Here is an 18195-nt window from a genome sequence, read left to right as displayed (position 1 = left end):
CGGGAAAGGAGTACATCAAGGCTGTATGTTGTCACCCTGCTTATTTAACTTATATTCTGAGTACATCATGTGAAATGCTGGGCTGGATGAAGCACAAGATGGAATCAGGATTGCCTGGAGAAATATCAACAACCTCAGATATGCAGATGACACCACTCTAATGGCAGGAAGAGAAGAAGAGCTAAAGAGTGTCTTGATGAGGGTGAAAGAGGAGGGTAAAAAAGCTGACTTAAAACTCAACATTCAAAAAATGAAGACCGTGGCATTCAGTCCCACCTCTTCATGGCAAATAGAAGGAGAAGCAGTGGCCAGTTTTATTTTCTTGGGCTTGAAATCACCACAGATGGTGACTGCAGCCATGAAATTAGAAGACGCTTGCTTGTTTAAAGGAAACGTATGACAAACCTAGACAGTGTATTGAAGAGCAGAGATACCACTTTGCTGACAAAGATCTGAATAGTCAAAGCTATGGTTTTTCAAATAGTCATGTATGGATGTGAGAGTTGGACCATAAAAAAGGCCGAACGCCGAAGAATTGATGCTTTCAAACTGTGGTGCTGGAGAAAAACTCTTGAGAGTCCCTTGGAAACCAACCCTGAATATTCATTAGAAGAACTGATGCTGAAGCTAAAACTCCAATACTTTGGCCACCTGACGCAAAGAGACATCTTGTTGGAAAAGACCTGATGCTGGGAAAGATTGAAGGCAAAAGGAGAAGGGGAGGGCAGAGGATGAGATGGTTGGATGGCATCACCAACTCAATGGACATGAGTTTAAACAAACTCCAGCAGATAGAGGAGGACAGGAGAGCCTGGCGTGCTGCAGTCCACGGGGTCCCTAAGAGTCGGACATGGCTGAGCGACGGAACGAGAACCTCCAGGAGCAGAGCTCTGGGAGGAGAAGCTGCGAGGAGGGGGACGGCCCCCAGGCTGGCCGTGAAGGATTCCAGGCGGAGGGTCCACGGTAACACCGTTAGAGTGGTATCATCTTCGTATCTGAGGTTATTGATATTTGTCCCAGCCATCTTGATTCACAGCAGGGAAAGCCCATCTGGGGGTCTTCCCCAAACCCCAGGGCAATGGAGGACGAAGGCCAGGAGTCCAGCAAGGAGGTTGGTGATGGGGTGGTCAGGAATGGGGGCCAGACATGAGCAGAGCCTTGGGCGCCCAGTGTGGACAGCGGGCATGCAAACTCTTGCCCCAGCTGAGGGTATCTCCCCTCTACACAAGGTCATCATGGCCCAGACCGCGTGCCCTCAGCCCCGAGGGCTCACCGAAGGCTTCTTGGCAGAGTCCAGGAGAGAGAGACTTCCTGGCCTGGCACTGAGGCAGGCGTGTCATGGAGGAGTGACTGGGGAAGCTGGGAGGACTCCCAGAAGGAGTCAGAGCTCCGTCCTCACCTGTCCGTCCTGTGAGGCAGGCATACTCACCTGCAAACCCATTTCATAGTTGGGTAAACCGAGGCCAAGCTGCTGTGAGGGGGAGTGAGCGGAGGTTAGGGAGGAGGGTGACAAGGAGGCCCAGGGCTGGGGCTGGAGGGGGAGCAGGTCTGGGTGCAGATGAAGCTGGTATTTGGGGGCCAGGGGGGACAGATGTGGACAGGTTGCCAGGGGCTAAGCTAAGAAGGTGAAGACCCGTGGGCCCCCCAGATGGATGCCCCCTGCTTTCCCTTAGCCAGGTGAGGGTGCAAGTGAAGGGGGAGGGAAGCCTGTCTCACAGGTGCACAGAACGCAGGGGCCACAGCCCGTCCTAGTCCACAGGGCTCTGTCCACTCCCGAGTGGGCCCCTGGCAGCGCCCCGTCCCTGAGGCTGGCACCTCCTGCCCTGCCTTGTCTCCTTGGCCCACCACACTCGCCCGACCTGCTGAAGAAGGATGGGCCCGGGACCCTCCCGAGACCCCTGTCTGGGTTCCCCGCCTCCCACCATCAGGTGACGGACTTTATTTTCTTGGGCTCCAAGATCACTGCAGATGGTGACTGCAGCCATGAAACTGAAGGATGCTTATTCCTTGAAAGAAAAGCTACACAAACCTAGACAGTGTATTAAAAAGCAGAGATATCACTTTCTCAACAAAGATCTGTATAGTCAAAGCTATGGTTTTTCCAGTAGTCATGTACTGATGTGAGAGTCGGACCATAAACAAGGCTGAGTGATGAACAATTGATGCTTTCAAACTGTGGTGTTGGAGAAGACTTTTGAGAGTCCCTTGGACAGCAAGGAGATCAAACCAGTCAATCCTAAAGGAAATTAATCCTGAATATTCATTGGAAGGGCTGAAGCAACAGTACGCTGGTCACCTGATGCAAAGAGCCGACACATTGGAAAAGACCCTGATACTGGGAAAGAGAAGGGGGCAACAGAGAACGAGATGGTTGGATGGCATCACTGACTCGATGGACATGAATTTGAGCAAAGTCCAGGAGACAGTGAAGGACAGGGCAGCCTGGTGTGCTGCAGTCCATGGGGTCTCAAAGAGTTAGGTACAACTGAGCAAATGAAGAACAACCATTTTGCCATTGTATAAGAGTTTTCTTGGTTTGACTTTTTTTTTTTTTTTTAAAAAGGTTTAATTGGGAGGAAATTATTTCAACCCTCAGAGCCCCTGCGCATCCTCAGCTCCGCCACCTGCCATCTCTCTGTCCCTCTTCCAGCCTCCTCTACTCCTGAGGACTCACGGTCTCTTTCCTAAAACAGGAGCAGCCCTCTCCCCTGACCATAGCGCAGACTCGACCTCAGTCCACCGCTGAGCGCTCACCGGCCACTCATGCCTGCCGACCACCTCCCCTCACTTGCTTTGCTCTGTCTTCGCTCTGCCCTCTTTCTTTCTGACCCCGAGACGGTCCTGGGTCTCTGTGCACCCACGGCCCCTGGGCTCAGCCGTCCGCCCCTGAGGCCTGGTCACTTCCTGGAGATCGGTGTAGGGACCGAGGCCCCGGTGTCTGGGCACCCTCGCAAGGGCAGGATGGAGCGAGCTGCAGGCCCAAACCCGTACACACCCGCACCACCGGGGAGCACCCAGCCAGTCTCTGCCAGCCTCACCCGGACCCCTGGCCCAGCCGAGCCAGGTCCCCCGGGACTTGCCGTGGCTGTGTTCCTCCCTGACCTCCAGCATCACCCCCGGGTGGGCACATCCTCTGCACGTCTTGCTGCCCTCCTCCTGCCCTCGGGGCTCCTTCTGGGCAGCGTCCAGCTCAGGCGCTCTAGGAGTCGCTGCCTCTCCCCATCCATTGCCAGGGATCTTGCCCAGAGCTGAGGACGCTGAGACCCCGTCTTCAGCCCGGACCCCTGCGCCCAGCTGTCTGTCTGGAAGCAGCCACGTCCTCCCCCTGCAAAGCCAGCCCCACACCAGCTCTGGGCACAGGCCTGGGTGCCCCGTCTCCCTGGTCCACCGCGTCCTGGGGGCTCTGCCTCTCGAATCTCTCTCCACCCACTGCCGCTCTCCGCCCGCCCGCAGGGGGTAACAGTGGCTCCCCTCTTGCCTCCAGCCCCGACCGTTCTCCACGCTGCAGAGAACTTTCTAGAAGGCAGAGCCCTCAACACTTGCCCGCTGCTGGACTACGTGCTTTCCGGATTGGGCCCATGTCCACATGGCTAGTGAGGTCACCCAGGGGTGCCACCCTCAGGGGGTCGCAAGGGGTGTGGGGCCAGCCGAGCTGCGTTGGGTGGGTGTCTGCCGGTTTGGCTTGGTTCCCGTGGCCCTCTGTACCCATAAGTCTGGGGGCTTCCCAGGTGGCTCAGACCGTTAAGAGTTCGCCTCCAATGCAGATGTGGCTTCGATCCCTGGGTTGAGAAGACCCCCTGGAGGAGGGCATGGCTACCCACTCCAGTATTCTTCCCTGGAGAATTCCGTGAACAGAGGAGCCTGGTGGGCTACACGCGACCGGGTCGCGCAGAGTTGGACCCGACTGAGCACACACCCCCGTACGTCTCCTGCCCTGCCCCAAGCACAGCGTCACGCCCACCTGCCCCCAGCCCAGGGAGTCACTCTCTGGAACCTCGTGTTTGACATTTGCTTGCAAGAAGATCATTCCCCAAACCCGCCGGAGTTGGTCCCGCCTGTGGGGGCTGCATCCCTGGGGAGCCCCGCCCTCAGCCCCGCGGGGTGGGGGGCAGGTACCGCCTCCGCCCCTGGGAGCTCTGGCCACCGCAGCCCACTCAGTCCTGGAGCCCACTGCCTGCCGCCTGCCCGCGCTGGGCTCTGCACTCGGCGAGCAGCCTCCCGCCGTCGGGAGCAGTAGTACTGGGCCTGCCCCGAGTCACAGGGCAGCCAAGCAGGAGGGCCCACAGGAAGGTGCTCGCAGGACGGAGCCCGGTCCCCACGCTGCAGCAGCAGGGCCAGCAGCGGGACTGGCCAAGGCCTCGGGCAGGCTGACGTCCCTCCCTCAAGGCTCAAGGCTCCGGGCCCCTGCACATCAGTCGTGGGGGCCTCCCGAGGGCAAGGGCAGGGTGGACAGCCACTCCATCACCACTGCGGCCTGGCCTCCCCCCCAGAGATCTGAGTGCGGGGCCTTCGTGGACCACGCCGTCATCCCTTAGGAGGAGGCTGAAGGCGGCCTTGCCGTGACAGTCCTGTCTGGGCCTGCCAGGGACATTGCCCCCGATGTGGGGGTGGACAGGGCCGGGGCAGGCAGGAAGGAGGACCAGGCCTCCTGCTGGGCCTAGAGAGGGCCTGCCTTGTTCCGTCACCAGTTTCCAGGGGGAGACAGACACCAGCCCCTCGAGGCCCCCAGGAGTCTGGTCCAGGACCGTCCCCCAAACCCCTCTGGGGGCCTGGGGCCTGGGGCCTGGGAAAGGGCAGCTGGTAGGAATGGGCTGCCTGCACGGGGAGGGAGGCCCCCCAGGCTCCTGCGTGGACCAGGGCCTCAAGGACAGTGTCTCTGGGCCCCGAGGAGGCCTCTGACAGCAACAACAGACGATCGCTCATCTCAGGGTGTCGCTCTGAAAGGGCGAGGAGGAGGGCTACTGGCCTGGAGACGGCCCTCCCAGGACAGCCGGGACCCCCAAAGCCCGCGTGTGGCTCCCCAGTGCCAAGCCCGGCACCGTCTGAGGGCCTTCCCAGGGCGGCCTGTGGACAGGGCGGCGCCGGTCCAGGGCAGGGAGGCGCAGGCGTGGGGATTGGAATCCTTTATTGACAGGCGCCAAGTCAGCCTCAGGGCCCCCTGCAGGCTGCAGGGGCGCCGGGCGGCGGCCGGGGGTGACGGGCCTAGGACTCGGTCTCGAACATCTTCTTGCGGCCCTCCATGCCCGACTTCTCCTCGATGTTCTTCCTCCAGTCGCCCACGTCCCGCAGGTCGCGCTCCTGCGGGTGGGACAGGGCTCAGGCCGGCGCCCCGCCTCCACGGCCCCCACGTCCGGCCGCAGGCAGGCCCCCGGCTGAGCCTGCCGCCGCTGGCGGGGCACCTACCTTCTCGGTGTCCTCCTTCTTGACCTGCTTGAGGTTGGCCCGCAGGTCCATGCACACCTTGTGCTTGGAGCCCAGCAGCGCCTTCAGCATGGCGTCGGCCGACATGCGCACGCGCCGCAGAGGGGGCCGCTTGAACTTGCCCCTCAGGTCGAACAGCTTCTGGTTCATGTCTTCCAGCTGCAGGGCAGGCAGCAGGGCAGGGCAGGCGGGCGTCAGGGACTGGGTCCCGCCACCAGGGCACCCGCGTCCCGGGCCCACACACCTTCCCCGCCGTCAGGCGCCCATGCCCCGGGCCCATGTGCCTTCCCTGCCGCTCGGGCGGGCATCGGGGATGGGTCCTGCCGCCAGGGCGCCCACACCCCAGGTCCCACGCGCCTTCCCCACCGTCGGGGCACCCGCGCCCCAGGCCCGCATGCCGTCCCCGCTGCTCGGGCGGGCGTCGGGAATGGGTCCCGCCCCGGGCCCGCGCGCTGTTCCTGCCCTCACCTCCTTGGTGCTCTTCTGCACCCTAATCTCCATGTCATACTTCTCCTCCTCGGCCGCGTCAATCTTGGCATGCAGCTGCCTGCAGAGCTCCTGGCGGCGGAGGTCGCGGGTGGGTGGGCGGGTGACCCCATGCTTGGCATCCACCCGCCCTGACCGCCCCGCTCGTCCTCCCGACCCAGGGGGAGGCCGGGCCAGGCCGGGGACGGGGCCCACGATGCAGGGGGCCCTGGGTACCTGCACTTCAGACATGGAGCCGGGCAGGTGCAACGGTGGGCAGTGCTCTGACAGGTAGTTCTGCTTCTCCGCCTCCCGGCGGCCCTCCTCCTTCTCCAGCTCAGTGGCCGCGATCTGCAGCATGACGCTCTGGGGGTGGGGTGGCGGGCAGCGGGCGGTGAGGGGCACAGCTGGCCGGGCCGCCGAGCCCCCGGGCCGCCCTCCCCGGGCCTGCACCTACCTTCAGGTGCTGCCTGCGGGCCGTGATGGCCCTGTGGCGTTTCTGCAGGGCAGGGGAGAGGAGGCGCAGTCAGGGCCAGCCGGTGGGGGGTCCCGGCACCCCGCACCCCTTCCTGCCCACCCGGCCAGCCCTGCGTCCTGCCCGAGGTACGGCGGGGCCTGGGCCTGGTGGGGGGACACCAGCCCGGGACACGAGGCTGCGTGGTGACCCTTTGCTGGGGCAGCCCTTCTGGTGGGGAGGGCGGGGGTCTGGAGAAGGGACTTCAGACAGGGAGGGTGGGAGGAGGGCAGGGAAGACCCTCGGGCCCCAGGGGTGGGGGCGGGGTGCAGCCATGAGAAAGGAGAAGCGACTCCCCGGGGAGCAGGCCGCAGCCCCACTTCCCCTGGCCCGTGGGAGGGGCAGCAGAGAGCACTTCCTCCGTTTGCCAGTCTCAGTGGGTGGGGTGGGGCAGTGTCGCCCGCAGGGGGACAGGCAGTCTCCCTGGGCCTTGGAGCTCCAGCTTCAGGCCTGTCCTAACTTGAGGGTCCCACCCCCTCAGCGTTTTACCCCAAAGCTCGTACTCACCTCCTCACTGTCCCCGGAGGGCGGGCGGGGGGTGGGGGAGAGAGAAGAGAGGTTAGGGCCATGGGGCTGTGTGATGGGGCGGGTGGGCGCACAGGGTGGCCAGGTGGGGACACGCGGAGACCCCCACCCAGCACTGGGGGGTGGGGGCCCTGGGGGCAGCGGGCTGAGGGTTACACTTACTCCCCCATCGTGCGCTCCTGAGCTGATAGCCTGCGGGAGAGAAAGGTGGGGGGTCAGGGCCCCTGCCCGCCTGCCCTATAGCCAGTGGGGCCAGGGGAGCACCAACCCGCCCCCCACCCCCAGCTCCTTCAGGGCCATGTCTTGGAATTCCCCAGGGCGGGGGGGTGCAGTAAGAGGAGAAAGTGTGCCCGAAACGTCCCCGCGGGCCTGGAGTTGCTGCAGCTGTCCCCACGGGAGGGTGGGTCTGGCCAGCACAGGTGGCCGCCTGAGCCACCGGTTATTTTTAGCCCTGCTCCTTCGGCTTCTGGCCCAAGTGCACACAAGATGCTGCCTCCTGGTAGGGCCTGGGGTCCCTCACTCCGTGAAGTCCCCTTCCCACAGCCCACAGCTGAGGCCTGGCTGTCACCGTGCCGTCCAGGACCCCATGCCATGCCAGCCCCCTCCGGAGGCATCTCCCTGCAGCCCTCTGCTCTGCAGAAGCCCTCAGACCCTGGACCCCCACCCTGGCCCCGGAGAAGTCCCTCTGCGAGCGCACCCCAGACACGCCCGTGCTGGCCTCAGCGGGCCGGGCCGGCCTCACCTCGCGTCTGGGCAGCGGCGCTGGGACCGAGGTCAGGCCGGCAGCGGCGAGTCGGGCTGGTGGGTCCGGGGGAGGGCTATAAATGGCCTCCCCCGGGCTGGGCCCCCGCTCAGAAAGGGCATGGAGTCCTCCTCAGACCAATGGGGGCACAGGGACCTCCCCACCTGCCCAGCCGCCTGGCCTGGCCCAGCCGCCGCTGCCGCTGCCATCCAGGCCAAGAAGTCTTGGGAGGGGGTGCTGAGGCTGGGTTGGTCTATTTAGGGTGAGGTGACGACTTCGAGTTGCCTCCCTCGTATCTTGCAAGGAGCCTGAGGACAGCCTGACAGCCTCAGCAGCCATGGTGCCGGCTCAGAGGTCAGCCGAGGGGTCACTCCGGCCCAGCCCCGTCTGCCCAGAGTCAGGGCCCTCCCTGGGGCCCCTCGGCTTCCCCAGGCCTCTGGGCCCCCGGGAAACAGCAGCCTGCTCACACTCTGCTGCCCACAGTCCCCTCTAGCCCAGTGGGCGGCTTGGGCATGAGCTGCTCACGTGCTCCCTGCCTCAGGCTGGCCTGGGGCAAGGCCAGACCCCAGGCACGGCCTCTGGGGTCTGCAGATGCACTCGGGGCTCTGGGCTTAGGGTGGGGGGACTGCCCTCCAGGGCCGGGGTCCCACCTTCCTCCCAGAACAGGATGGGAGGTCCCAGATGGACGTGCAGCCTTGCCCGACCACCCTGTCCCTGGGCTGGCTCCCCGCGCTGCTCGGAATACATCCTTCAAACTCAGGATTTCGGCGCCACCCGCCTGGGAACCTCTCCCTGACCCGAAGGGGCCCAGGGCCCGCCTGGCTGCTCAGGCAGGCCCAGCACTACCCGCCTCACCCCAGCCCCGGGCCCGCGGCCCCCCGCCCTGGCCCCCACCCAGCAGAGGCATCCGGACGACCATGACTTGGCATCCTCCGAGCTGGGGGTTCTCGGCCATGGGGAGGGTCAGGGAGAGCTAAAGCCGTCCAGATGTGTAGGGATTAGAGCCGCTTTCTGGGCCAGGCTGAGCCCCCAAAGGCCCCAGGGTGGCTTCTGCAGGCGACTACTGCCCCCTGCTGCGCGTGCAGGGGAGGCCTCGCACCACCATCCAGTCAGTTTGGGGGCTTTGTGGGAGACTGGGGTGGCCCCAGGAATTGGGGTTCCCTCCGCCCACTGTCACCACCCCCAAACATCTGCCTCTCGCCCAGTGTGTCCGCAGGGGCTCAGCTCTAACTCTCTAGTCACAGATGGGGGCCCCATCTCCTGGCTCTTCCCAGCGGGCCTGGAGGGGCCCCTTTGCCCTCACTCGGGTGTCAGGCGCCAGTCAGAGGCCTCAAGGCCTGGCCGAGCCACGAGAGGAGACCCTCTCCCTGTCCAGGGGAGGGGCCGTGACCGTGTCAGGAGCCCCTGACCCTGCCATGCCTGCGGAGCTCAGGAAGGACACACGATGCAGGGGGGAGGCGTTTATTACGGCGGGCCCTGGGGCAGTGTGCACGGGGAGACCCAGGCCCAGGGCTACCCTCAGAAGCCGGGCAAGGGCAGACGCGGGCGGGACTGCAAGGCCAGGGCCTGGTCCACCTCCCTGGCTGGCTGCAGGCGGTGCCACTGGGCGACGGGCCGCCGGGCCTGGGCCAGCATGTCCGCCCAGTGCTGGAGGGGCTGCCCAGCGGCCCGGGAGCCCAGCCGCACCTTGCCGACAGGCTCGTCCCGCAGCTGTGGGCCCCGGGCCCAGACGGCCAGCACCAGATCCACGCTCTGGGTAGAAGCAGGCAGAGGTGTGGGAGGAGGGGGAGAGAGACAGTGGTCAGTTTGGCCCTGAGTGAGGTACCCCCCCGCCCCCTCCTCCAGGCAGCCCACCTGGATCTGGCTGAAGGGCACGAGGAAGGTGAAGGCCTCGTTGTAGTAAGGGGTGGCCATGCCCTTCCTGGCCGATGTCTTTCTCTTCTTCCACTTTCTCTGGTTCAGCAGGAGCTGGACCTTCACATAGGGGTCTGGGAGAGTGAAAGGGGTCAGAGGGCCTCCCAGGTCTGAGGGCTGAGCCCTGGGTTCCTCTGTCCACGTGGAAGGGTGGGTCCAGCTCTCACCTGCCAGCGCCGGGCTCAGGCCTCGGGCCTCCAGCACAACCACGGTCAGCTGGCCCGAGCCGGGCACGTAGCGGAGCGAGAAGCAGAGCTCCTCGGTCTGCTCAGGCTGCGGGTGGCACGAGAGGGCCTCAGCTGCCCCCCAGCACGCGGAGCCGGGCGGGGGGGTGGGAGCCCGGGGCAGGGGGGCTCACCTCGGCTGTGGCGGGTGGGCCCAGCGGGTGCCAGAGCTCCAGCACGTGCTGCAGGTCCACGGAGCCCAGCGGCAGGCTGAGCATGCCCAGCGTCCGGTGCTGGGAGAGGCGCCTGTGGTCTAGCAGCAGCACCCGCAGGGAGGTCCCGGGCAGCTCGGCGGGCGGCACCTGCGGGAGGGGTGTGAGCCGCCGGCCACCCCGCCCAGCCCCCCGGGCCCAGCCCTGACTCACGTGGAAGGAGCAGGTCTCCTCGAACACGGGGCACAGCGTGCCAGGGTGCACCTTTGTCTCGTGTGTGCGCCCGGCGTCCGGGGACAGGCTCAGGCGGGCATAGGGGTCCGCCGTGCCGCCCGGGATCCCGGGCCTCAGGTCTGCGGCCTGCTTGAGGCCCACCCTGATCTAGCAGCCAGGGGGCTGTTTCAGCCAGGGGCCCCTCCCTGGTCAGCCCTGCGCCACCCAGCACTGGGCGCCCGCCCTTCCGTCGTCACCCCTCCAAAATCCCACACATCCTCTGGGACCCCCTTACCTCTTGGCTTCCAGAGTCATACTCCAGGGACAGCTGCAGGCGCCCCCACTGCTGGGCACCCCCAGGTCCAGATGCCACATTACCCAACTCCGGCTGCACCTGAGTGGCGTCATGAGAATGCTGACCGCTGTGTTGGCACCCTGTGCCTATCGGAGCCCTCGCCCCGCAGGCAGCAGGTCCACGGCGGAGCAGACCTCCCGGCCACTGGAAGGCCACCCTCCTCTCGGCCCTGTGAGACTGGCCGCCATGCCCCCCAATCCACCTCTCAGGCCACTGCCTTCCTCCGGAACCTCTGTGGCTCCCCGTGGCCCGAGCCCCCGCTCACCTTTGTTTGCCACCTCCCCTGTGGGGAAGGCCCCTGCCTCTGCCCTGGGCAGACCAAATCACCCTGGGGGCAGAGCTGGCCCCCAAGCCTGGCCCCCGAGCTGCCCCGGCCCTGGCCCACAGGGAGCTGGGTGCCCGCCTCTCACCAGGTGGGTGGTGGTGGTGAGCCCAGTGGTGCTCAGGACCACAGCCTCCTTGTCTCTGGGCCTCTTCCTGCGGCGCCCACGGTGGCAGCAGCAGACAGTGCAGAGCAGGCAGGATGCAAGGAGGGCGCCCGCTATGACGGCAGCAGCCATGAGTGCCCAGCGGAGCCCTGGGGTGGCGCAGAGACGGCCTGAGACGCCACTGTGGACAGTGACCGCCCCCCACCCCCTGGGCCATCTGCACTGTCCCCCACGAGCCCCCAGACTCACAGGGGATAGGGGTAGCGAGGTCCGGTGTGAGCCCAGGAGCGGCTGTGGTGCCCGCCGGGGCGTGGGCACTGTGGGTGTCTGGAGGGCGTCCCATCTCCTGGCCCCGCTGCCTTGGAGCAAATGGCCCGGGTAGCCAGGTCACTCACGAGGGTGACCCATGGGGACCTTGCCCACCATCCCATCTGCCCAGCAGCAGCCAGCTCAGTCTGCCCGGGAAAGGAGGCTGTCTGGGGTGGCCAGGGCGAGCGTTCCGAGCGGCGCTAGGTGGAGGGAGGCGCTGGGCCCTGGCCAAAGAGCTGGCTTCGCCCCCGTGGGCCCAGCCTCCCGGCCATTACCCCCTCCCCAGCCCCGCCAAGCAGGCCCAGCCTGGGCAGCCCAACCCTGCCCCCACCGGCCTCCTGAGAGCCTTCCACCGCCTTCCTCCAGGAAGCCCCTTCCCACCTGGCCGCTCTCCCTGGGCCCTGGCTCCCTTGAGCCCACCACGGTTTGCTAGTGACACGGGTGGAGCGTGTTCAATTGTGGGTCACCAGCCCCAGAGCAACTGGGGGTTTGGGGGTGGAAGCTCTGGGGGGCCGGGGCTGTGCTAGGATCACAGGGGTGCAGGAGGGGTGGGAGTGGGGGTTGGACCCCCAGGGTCAGCAGGGGCTCATCTGAGCATGTCCGGGCCAACGGAGGTGCCACGAGGGGCATGGCAAGGTGGGGGCAGGCAGGGCAGGGTGCAGCTGGGCGCAGCTGGTATTCCTGCCCGGCTACCTGTCCCCGACCCTTCAGCAGCTCTGCTGCTGGGGGGATGGAGGGCGGGGCCAGTGCAGCCCACCACTCAGGAGGAGCACGCCCACAGGGACCCCAGCAGGGACCCCCACAGCCCGCACACTGAGACCTCAGGCCATGCGAGTCTCCCCGCAACAGCTTGTCCTGGGATCCCCTCCTCCCGGGGGCACCAGCGGCCTGGTCATGGGACCCGGCCCAGCCCCAGCCCCAGCCCCCCAGGAACAGGCAGGCATCAGAGCTGTACCTCACACTACCGTGCCCCCCACCCACCCTGCTGCAAAGTGCGGGGAAGGTCGGAAGAGGGCCCCACCGAGCTCTCACAGTCTCAGTGCCCCCGCCAGCACCCGCCCAACCTGTTGAAGGAGGGGCCACATTCAAAGCGGGGTGTCCTGTCCGCGGGGGTCCTGCTGCACAGCCCGGCTGTCTCCCCTTCCCCCCAAATGCACCTGTCTCGTCCCCACAGGGGCTGTCCAACCGCAGCGGGCAGGCCCCAGCCCCCGGGAGCCACCCACATGAGGAAGGGGCGTCAGGCCGGCCGGGGCTCAGAGCGGAGGCTGGGGCTCAGAGCGGAGGCTGGGACTCAGAGCGGAGGCTGGCTTTGCTCTAATTCCCGCCGCTGCCAGCTTGGTGAGCTCAGGTGTGGAGCAAGAGGCCGCCCGAGCCCTGCGTGAGCCCCACAGTTGTGGAGCCGGTCCTGGCTGGGGGGCCGCTGGCGAGGCCCTGGTGGTGGAGTGTGGGGGCACTCGGGGTGCTCACAGGACCGGGCGGCCCCTCTCACCACTCCTATGCCGGCTGGTGGAGTGCCCTGGGTGGGCTGGCCAGAGCCACGGGCCCACAGGCCCCTGGAGCAGCCCTGCGGTCGACGCGGAGTCTGAAAGCCCACCTTTACCTGCTGAAATGTCAGAGCCATAGTGCGTCCTGGGGTTAAGACAGCTTCCTTCCTGATTCTCATGGTTGAGAATACGGGGTCGGTGGTCATTGTCAGCCCAGAATTCCCATCTGTGTGTGTACCTGTGTGTGTGTGTGGGTGAGTGTGCATGCCTGTGTGTGTGTGTGGGTGTGTGTGCATGCCTGTGTGTGTGTGTGTGGGTGTGTGCATGCCTGTGTGTGTGTGTGGGTGAGTGTGCATGCCTGTGTGTGTGTGTGTGTGAGTGTGCGTGCGTGTGCCCTCCCCGCACCCCACTTGGCTGGTGTCCTCCTCCTGTTTGACCGGAGAGCCATGGACCTCGAACCGCCGGGATTTGGAGAAGGGGGAGTCCCAGAACCGCAAGAGGGGCCTGGGAGCGGACCCGAGAGGACTGCGGGCCCTTGGGCACACCGGCCACGAGCGATGAGGGCCCTGAGGCCTGGGCAGGCGCAGGGTCCCCCTGGACTGCCCGGTTCCCGCGGTGGTTAAGGTTCTGGCCTGCACGTGGCCACCAGGTGGCGCTGTCTGCTCCACCGGCCGGGCTGGGCCGCCAGCCTGTGTCCAGGCCCGGGGTCCTGGGGTGCGCTCGCAGGGGCCCCAGGAGGGCAGGTGGCCCAGGGGCGGCCCCACGGGCCCTGCTCAGCCCTCCCTGTCCCCGCATCGGCCTCTGGATGCCCTCTCTGCCTGGGCAGGCCCCCCGCCCCCTCCACCAGCCACTCAGGAGGCAGGAAGTTCCTCCTGGAGTGTACCTTCTGTGGCCCTGCTGGGGAAAACCTCCCGGGTGCTGAGGCTGCTTTTCCCAGGAAGCGGGGGCTGGTGTCTCAGCGGAGTCTCAGCCCCCACCACCTCCTCCATGGTTCCCTGCAGGCCACCCTGCTCTCTCCCTCCGGGCAGTGTGCATCCTCCTCCCCACCTCCCGGCACAGGCCCATTTGCTCCCCCAGCTGCCAAGCTTTCCTCCTGCCCCATCACCTTCCCACCGCCGCCCCCTCCCCATCCTGCTTGGCCTTGGAGACGTGAGTGAGCCCCCTCCTCCAGGAAGCCTTCCCTGGCCACTCCGGGCCCTGGGACCCGCAGGAGTGACGCTGGGCTCCACGCTGTGTCCTCCCCCAGTGGGGCATGCCCGCTGTCCCCGGGGGAGGGCCTCCCTGTCAATCTGGGGCCGGGCACCTACCGAAGCTGCGCTGACTGACCCCTCCACCTTTGGTCTAACTGGAATGCTTGATTCTTCCCGGAAACAAAGTTTCTGTGGGCCTCCTTCCAGAAGAACAGGATTCCCCCGGACGTCAGGGGGTGGCAGGCCCACCCGGCCTCCACGCACTCTCACCTGACGCCTGGCCTCCCGGCCTCCCCCTCGGCCCTGGGCGCTGGAAGACAGTGCCCGAGCGCACGGCTTTGCTCAGCCTCCAGTGGCTGGAAACTCTGCTTGGGGTGGGGTGGGGGGGTGGCGGGGTGTGGGAGGCAGGGCTTCGGGGAGCCCCACCTCAGGGCCGGAACTGCTGGCCCTCAGGGGCCAGGAAACTCCCTTGGGAGGCGGGCCCCTCCCAGGACCCCACCCGCAGGGCTCCCCTGGGGCATCGCAGGTCCTCCCAAAGGTCCTGCTGGGGACAGTGATGGCCCTCTGGGGCTGACCTTCAGGTGGGGCAGTGGAGAGATCGGGCTGCATGCGGTTTGTCTACACTGGGGGATGTGTTCCGAGTCAGGAGGACTCCTGGGTTTGGAGGCAAGCGACTTTCTGGGTCCGCTGGAGCCGAACCCGGGGGCACTTGGCACCCAGCAAAGTGAGCGGGGCCAGGCGCCCTCCCTGGTGACTGCCTGGGCCTGTCGGCCCTTCCGTTGCTGGTTTCCAGAGCCCGGGGAGCCTTCTGGAGGCCACTCTATTCAAGCCTGTGGCCCTAGCTGAGGAGGCAGCGGGTGGAAGTCCTGCTCCACTCTACCCTCGTGCCTCCTGCTTCAGTGGGCCCAGCAGGGCAGGTCATCGGACCTCCACTCTGCTCTGGCAAGTTTATCTGGTCCAGTCACTCCGGGTCTGGTCCCTCCCCGGGTCCAGCTCCGACAGGCCCACCCAGGTCAGGGTGTCTCCCAACCCATTATCAACCCACGGCCGGACGTGGGGCTGGTTAATGCTTAGCCAGCCCACAGGGCTCGTTGGGCAGGACTTCCGGGACACTGGGCCCAGGTGCCAAGGCTGCTCTGGGGACAGCACAGATGGGATGCGCGTGCATGCGTGGGCACATGTGTGTCCCGGCTGGTCACGTGTGGCTCTGGGGGCACATGGCGCTTGGGAACGTGCATGTCCTCCTGGGCACGTGTTCCCCCGGATAAGGTCCGGGTCCGTCTGCCTGTCCCACCTGGGGATGCAGGCTCGAAAGGAGCAGCGAAACAGCTCTGGGGCCAGGAGAGGCCTGCTGGAGCGCCCGTGCTGCGGGGGCGAGGCGCGTGCGCGGGCGTGATGGGGGCGCGGGGTGCGGGGCCGCCTGCAGCCTTTGCCCCGCGAGGGGCTCTCCCAGGCCAACTGTGTAGGGCCTTTGTGCCTTTCCCAGGATCTGGGCGCCTCCACGGCCAGACGGGCGTCTGAGGTTCCAGGGCAGGAAGGGGAAAACCAAACAGAGCTGGCAGCCCCAGGCCAGCCCCGCGGCCCCGAGACGGCGGCTTGGCAGCCAAGAGCCACATGGAGACCCTGGCGGGGCTCCTGGACGGGATGCTTCCTTTGAGGTTGCTGGGGGAATGTTTGAGGTTGGAACTCATGGCAGTCGCCGGCGTGGGGGAGCCGGGAGCTGTTGGCAGGGAACCATGAGACGTGCTGGGGCAGCACGCGTGCACCCCACCCTCGCCGACCCGCGCGGGGTGGGCTCTCAGCTCGCCACGGGCCTCCGTGGGCTGGGGTACCTGGTGCCCATCCTCTGGGTCCCAGCCTGGGGGTGCCCCGATGGTCCTCAACTCGGGCTAACTATGCCTTCTTCATCTGGACGCCTGCACCTCATCATCTGAGTGTGAGGGGTCCTGTACATGTCACGCAGGCACCCGAGGAGCCTGCCCTCTCTGCTGAAGGCCTGCATCGCGCAGAGCTGGTTCCTTGAGCTCCTCTCCAGCTGAGGGCCTGGCTGCTGACTCTGAGCCTGGGTCTCCCCAGGATGCAAGCCCTTCTTCCTGGGGCATCCGGGTGAACTACACCCCGTCCTCCTGGAGACTGAGGCAGCCTGTGCCCGGCATCAGCTGCATGTGCAGTGAGGGCAGCAGCCGTGTCAGAACACGGGGGTTCTCTGTGACCCAGGCATCCGGTCCCTCCCCGCGTCAGCTGCGTCTCCCAAGGGCCTCTGGACCCATGGTTCCTCTGCAGCTTTGGGGGCCCCATTCACATTCCCTTGGGAGAGCTATTCATCGGGGCACCCCCGCCGTCAGAGCATCGTTTCCTCACTCCTGGGGATTCCTGGAGACACACTCAGCTTCTGTGCTTCCGTGCAGCCTCTCCTCCCACACCCAAGGTGCCGGGGGCATGTTCCCCGCTGGTCTGGACACTGGGGCTCTCTGTTCCATGGTCGCCTGGTTCCTGGAAAGCCTGTGCGCATTAGTTGGCCCCCTGGGTGCCCGGACCGTCCCCCCGACACGTCTCTCATTGGCCTGAGTGCCAGGTCAAGCCCTGCGGCCCTGCTCCTGCGGTCTGGATGCCCCGGGCCCCATTCACAGCCCCCACCCGTGCGTGCCCCCTCGTCCTTGTCCCCACTCTGCGCTATTCATTCCCATGCTGGCGGTGCTCGCCACATGGCCAGGTGTCCGGGGCTGTAGCTACACTTCCCAAGAGCTGGACGCCACCTGAGAGACATGTCAGGGTCCTACCCCTGTAGTCGGGGTGTCTGGGTCCTCTACCCCAGGGGATGGAGTGTCTGGGTCCTCTACCCCATTAGTGGAATGTCTGAGGCCCCCGTCCCACTCTGCTGCAGAGCTCAACTGTCCAATCCATGTCCCTTTAAGACCGAGAGCCTGCGGGAACCTCGGGGGCGAGTCCTTGCAGGCTCTGGTTTGGAGCCCTGGGGCCTCACCCCATTCCCTGGAGAACAAGGATGCCTTCCTCGTCATCTGGTCATCCTGACGATATGCACCAGGACACTGGGCACCTGGCCGCCCACCTGCTGGGCATCGGGCGACATGGGCACAGTCCCGGGCTCTCACACCAGCCCCGCGAGACGCTGTCTCCTGCTCCTCCGTCGGAGGGTCTGGCTGCCCCGTCCCAGAGCCTCAGCTGGCAGCCCAGCGCCTGAACTCAGCACGGGGTGTCTCCACATCCTTGGGGGGCTGGTACCTCTGCCTGTGTCTGCACCTCACCTAGGCTGGCTGGTCTATTCGTTCATCCAGACAGATCAGGCCAGGTACCGTCACCTCGGGCTTCCCTAGTGGCTCAGACGGTAAAGAATCTGCTTGCAATGCAGGAAACCTGGGTTTGGTCCCTGGGCTAGGAAGACCCCCTGGAGGAGGGCACACCTACCCACTCCAGTATTCCTGCCTGGAGAATCCCATGGACAGAGGAGCCTGGTGGGGGCTGTGATCCCCGGGGCCCCAAAGAGTCGGCCACGACTGAGCGACTGACACGTCCACTGCTTTTTTTACCATGAGCCTCATTTTCTGACTCTCCCCACCCTTTCCTCTGTTTTGAGTCCAGACCACTCACCCACCCGCCCTACCACCCTCTGGGTGTAACTGCAGTCTGTCCGCTCTTCCCATGAAGCCTCAGGCCCCAGGAACCCACGGCTCCTGCTGTTATGTTCTGACCCACAGTTTTCTGAGTATCTGGGTGGCCTATATCCCACTTCTTTCATCACCTTGGTAACAAGGACTCCAACCATCAACCTGAAGGGTACCCTGCCAGTCCTGTCTCTGGGACCTCTGGGCCATCCACCCCCATCGTCCACCCCCCTCACTGTTCACCCTCCATCGTCCCCTCCATCGTCCGTCCCCATCGTCCCCCCATCGTCCCCCCATCGTCCCCCATCTTCCCCCTTATCGTCCCCCCCATCATCCCCCCGTCGTCCCCCCTGTCGTCCCCCCCGTCGTCCCCCGCATCGTCACCCCCCCTCGGCCGGGCCATTCTTGGAAGTGCTGGGTGACGTCCATCCTCCTCCAGTTCCCAAGGCCTTCTCTCCAGTTGCCTGAATCTCCATTCATCAAGGTCTCGGGAACCCAGGACCCCACTGCCTGTGTCTCGCAGAGGCCCACGTCCCAGATCTCGGGCCCCCAGTGGCTGGTTCCAAATCCCACTGGAATGCCCGGTGCCCATTCACGGATGTCTGGGCCTCCGTGAGTCGGTTCATCCTGGCCTGG

At 65.6% G+C, this 18195-nt stretch overlaps 2 protein-coding genes across 2 annotated transcripts; both read right to left on the bottom strand.

Moving 5' to 3' along the window:
- Positions 1-5108: 5108 nt before the first annotated feature.
- Positions 5109-6676, bottom strand: TNNI2 (troponin I2, fast skeletal type). The gene is made up of 6 exons (XM_055583249.1): positions 6641-6676; positions 6344-6385; positions 6124-6252; positions 5890-5979; positions 5404-5580; positions 5109-5298 (listed from the first exon to the last, which is right to left on the bottom strand). The coding sequence occupies exons 1-6, from the start codon at positions 6674-6676 to the stop codon at positions 5203-5205; spliced, it is 570 nt and encodes a 189-aa protein (XP_055439224.1). The 3' UTR covers positions 5109-5202.
- Positions 6677-9185: 2509 nt separating this feature from the next.
- Positions 9186-11302, bottom strand: SYT8 (synaptotagmin 8). The gene is made up of 7 exons (XM_055583248.1): positions 11203-11302; positions 10936-11102; positions 10466-10564; positions 9940-10338; positions 9749-9854; positions 9522-9655; positions 9186-9419 (listed from the first exon to the last, which is right to left on the bottom strand). Exons 1-7 carry the CDS (start codon positions 11294-11296, stop codon positions 9186-9188), a joined length of 1233 nt encoding a protein of 410 aa, XP_055439223.1. The 5' UTR covers positions 11297-11302.
- Between the last annotated feature and the right edge of the window lie 6893 nt (positions 11303-18195).

This window comes from Bubalus kerabau, chromosome 5 (assembly GCF_029407905.1).
Source record: "Bubalus kerabau isolate K-KA32 ecotype Philippines breed swamp buffalo chromosome 5, PCC_UOA_SB_1v2, whole genome shotgun sequence".
Taxonomy (NCBI): Eukaryota; Metazoa; Chordata; class Mammalia; order Artiodactyla; family Bovidae; genus Bubalus; species Bubalus kerabau.
The sequence above is the reverse complement of the archived record's forward strand: the minus strand, read 5'-3'. Positions and strand labels throughout refer to the sequence as shown.

Excerpts from the sequence above, each read along its gene's own strand:
- TNNI2 (XM_055583249.1), bottom strand. The coding sequence starts at position 6,676 with ATGGCTGCACCCCGCCCCCACCCCTGGGGCCCGAGG. Across the intron at positions 6,386-6,640 it reads CCCACCCCTGGGGCCCGAGG|AAACGCCACAGGGCCATCAC; the intron begins GTCTTCCCTGCC and ends CCTGCCCTGCAG. Across the intron at positions 5,581-5,889 it reads TGCAGAAGAGCACCAAGGAG|CTGGAAGACATGAACCAGAA; the intron begins GTGAGGGCAGGA and ends CCTGCCCTGCAG.
- SYT8 (XM_055583248.1), bottom strand. The coding sequence starts at position 11,296 with ATGGGACGCCCTCCAGACACCCACAGTGCCCACGCCCCGGCGGGCACC. Across the intron at positions 9,855-9,939 it reads GCCCACCCGCCACAGCCGAG|CCTGAGCAGACCGAGGAGCT; the intron begins GTGAGCCCCCCT and ends TGCCACCCGCAG. Across the intron at positions 9,656-9,748 it reads CCTGAGCCCGGCGCTGGCAG|ACCCCTATGTGAAGGTCCAG; the intron begins GTGAGAGCTGGA and ends TCACTCTCCCAG.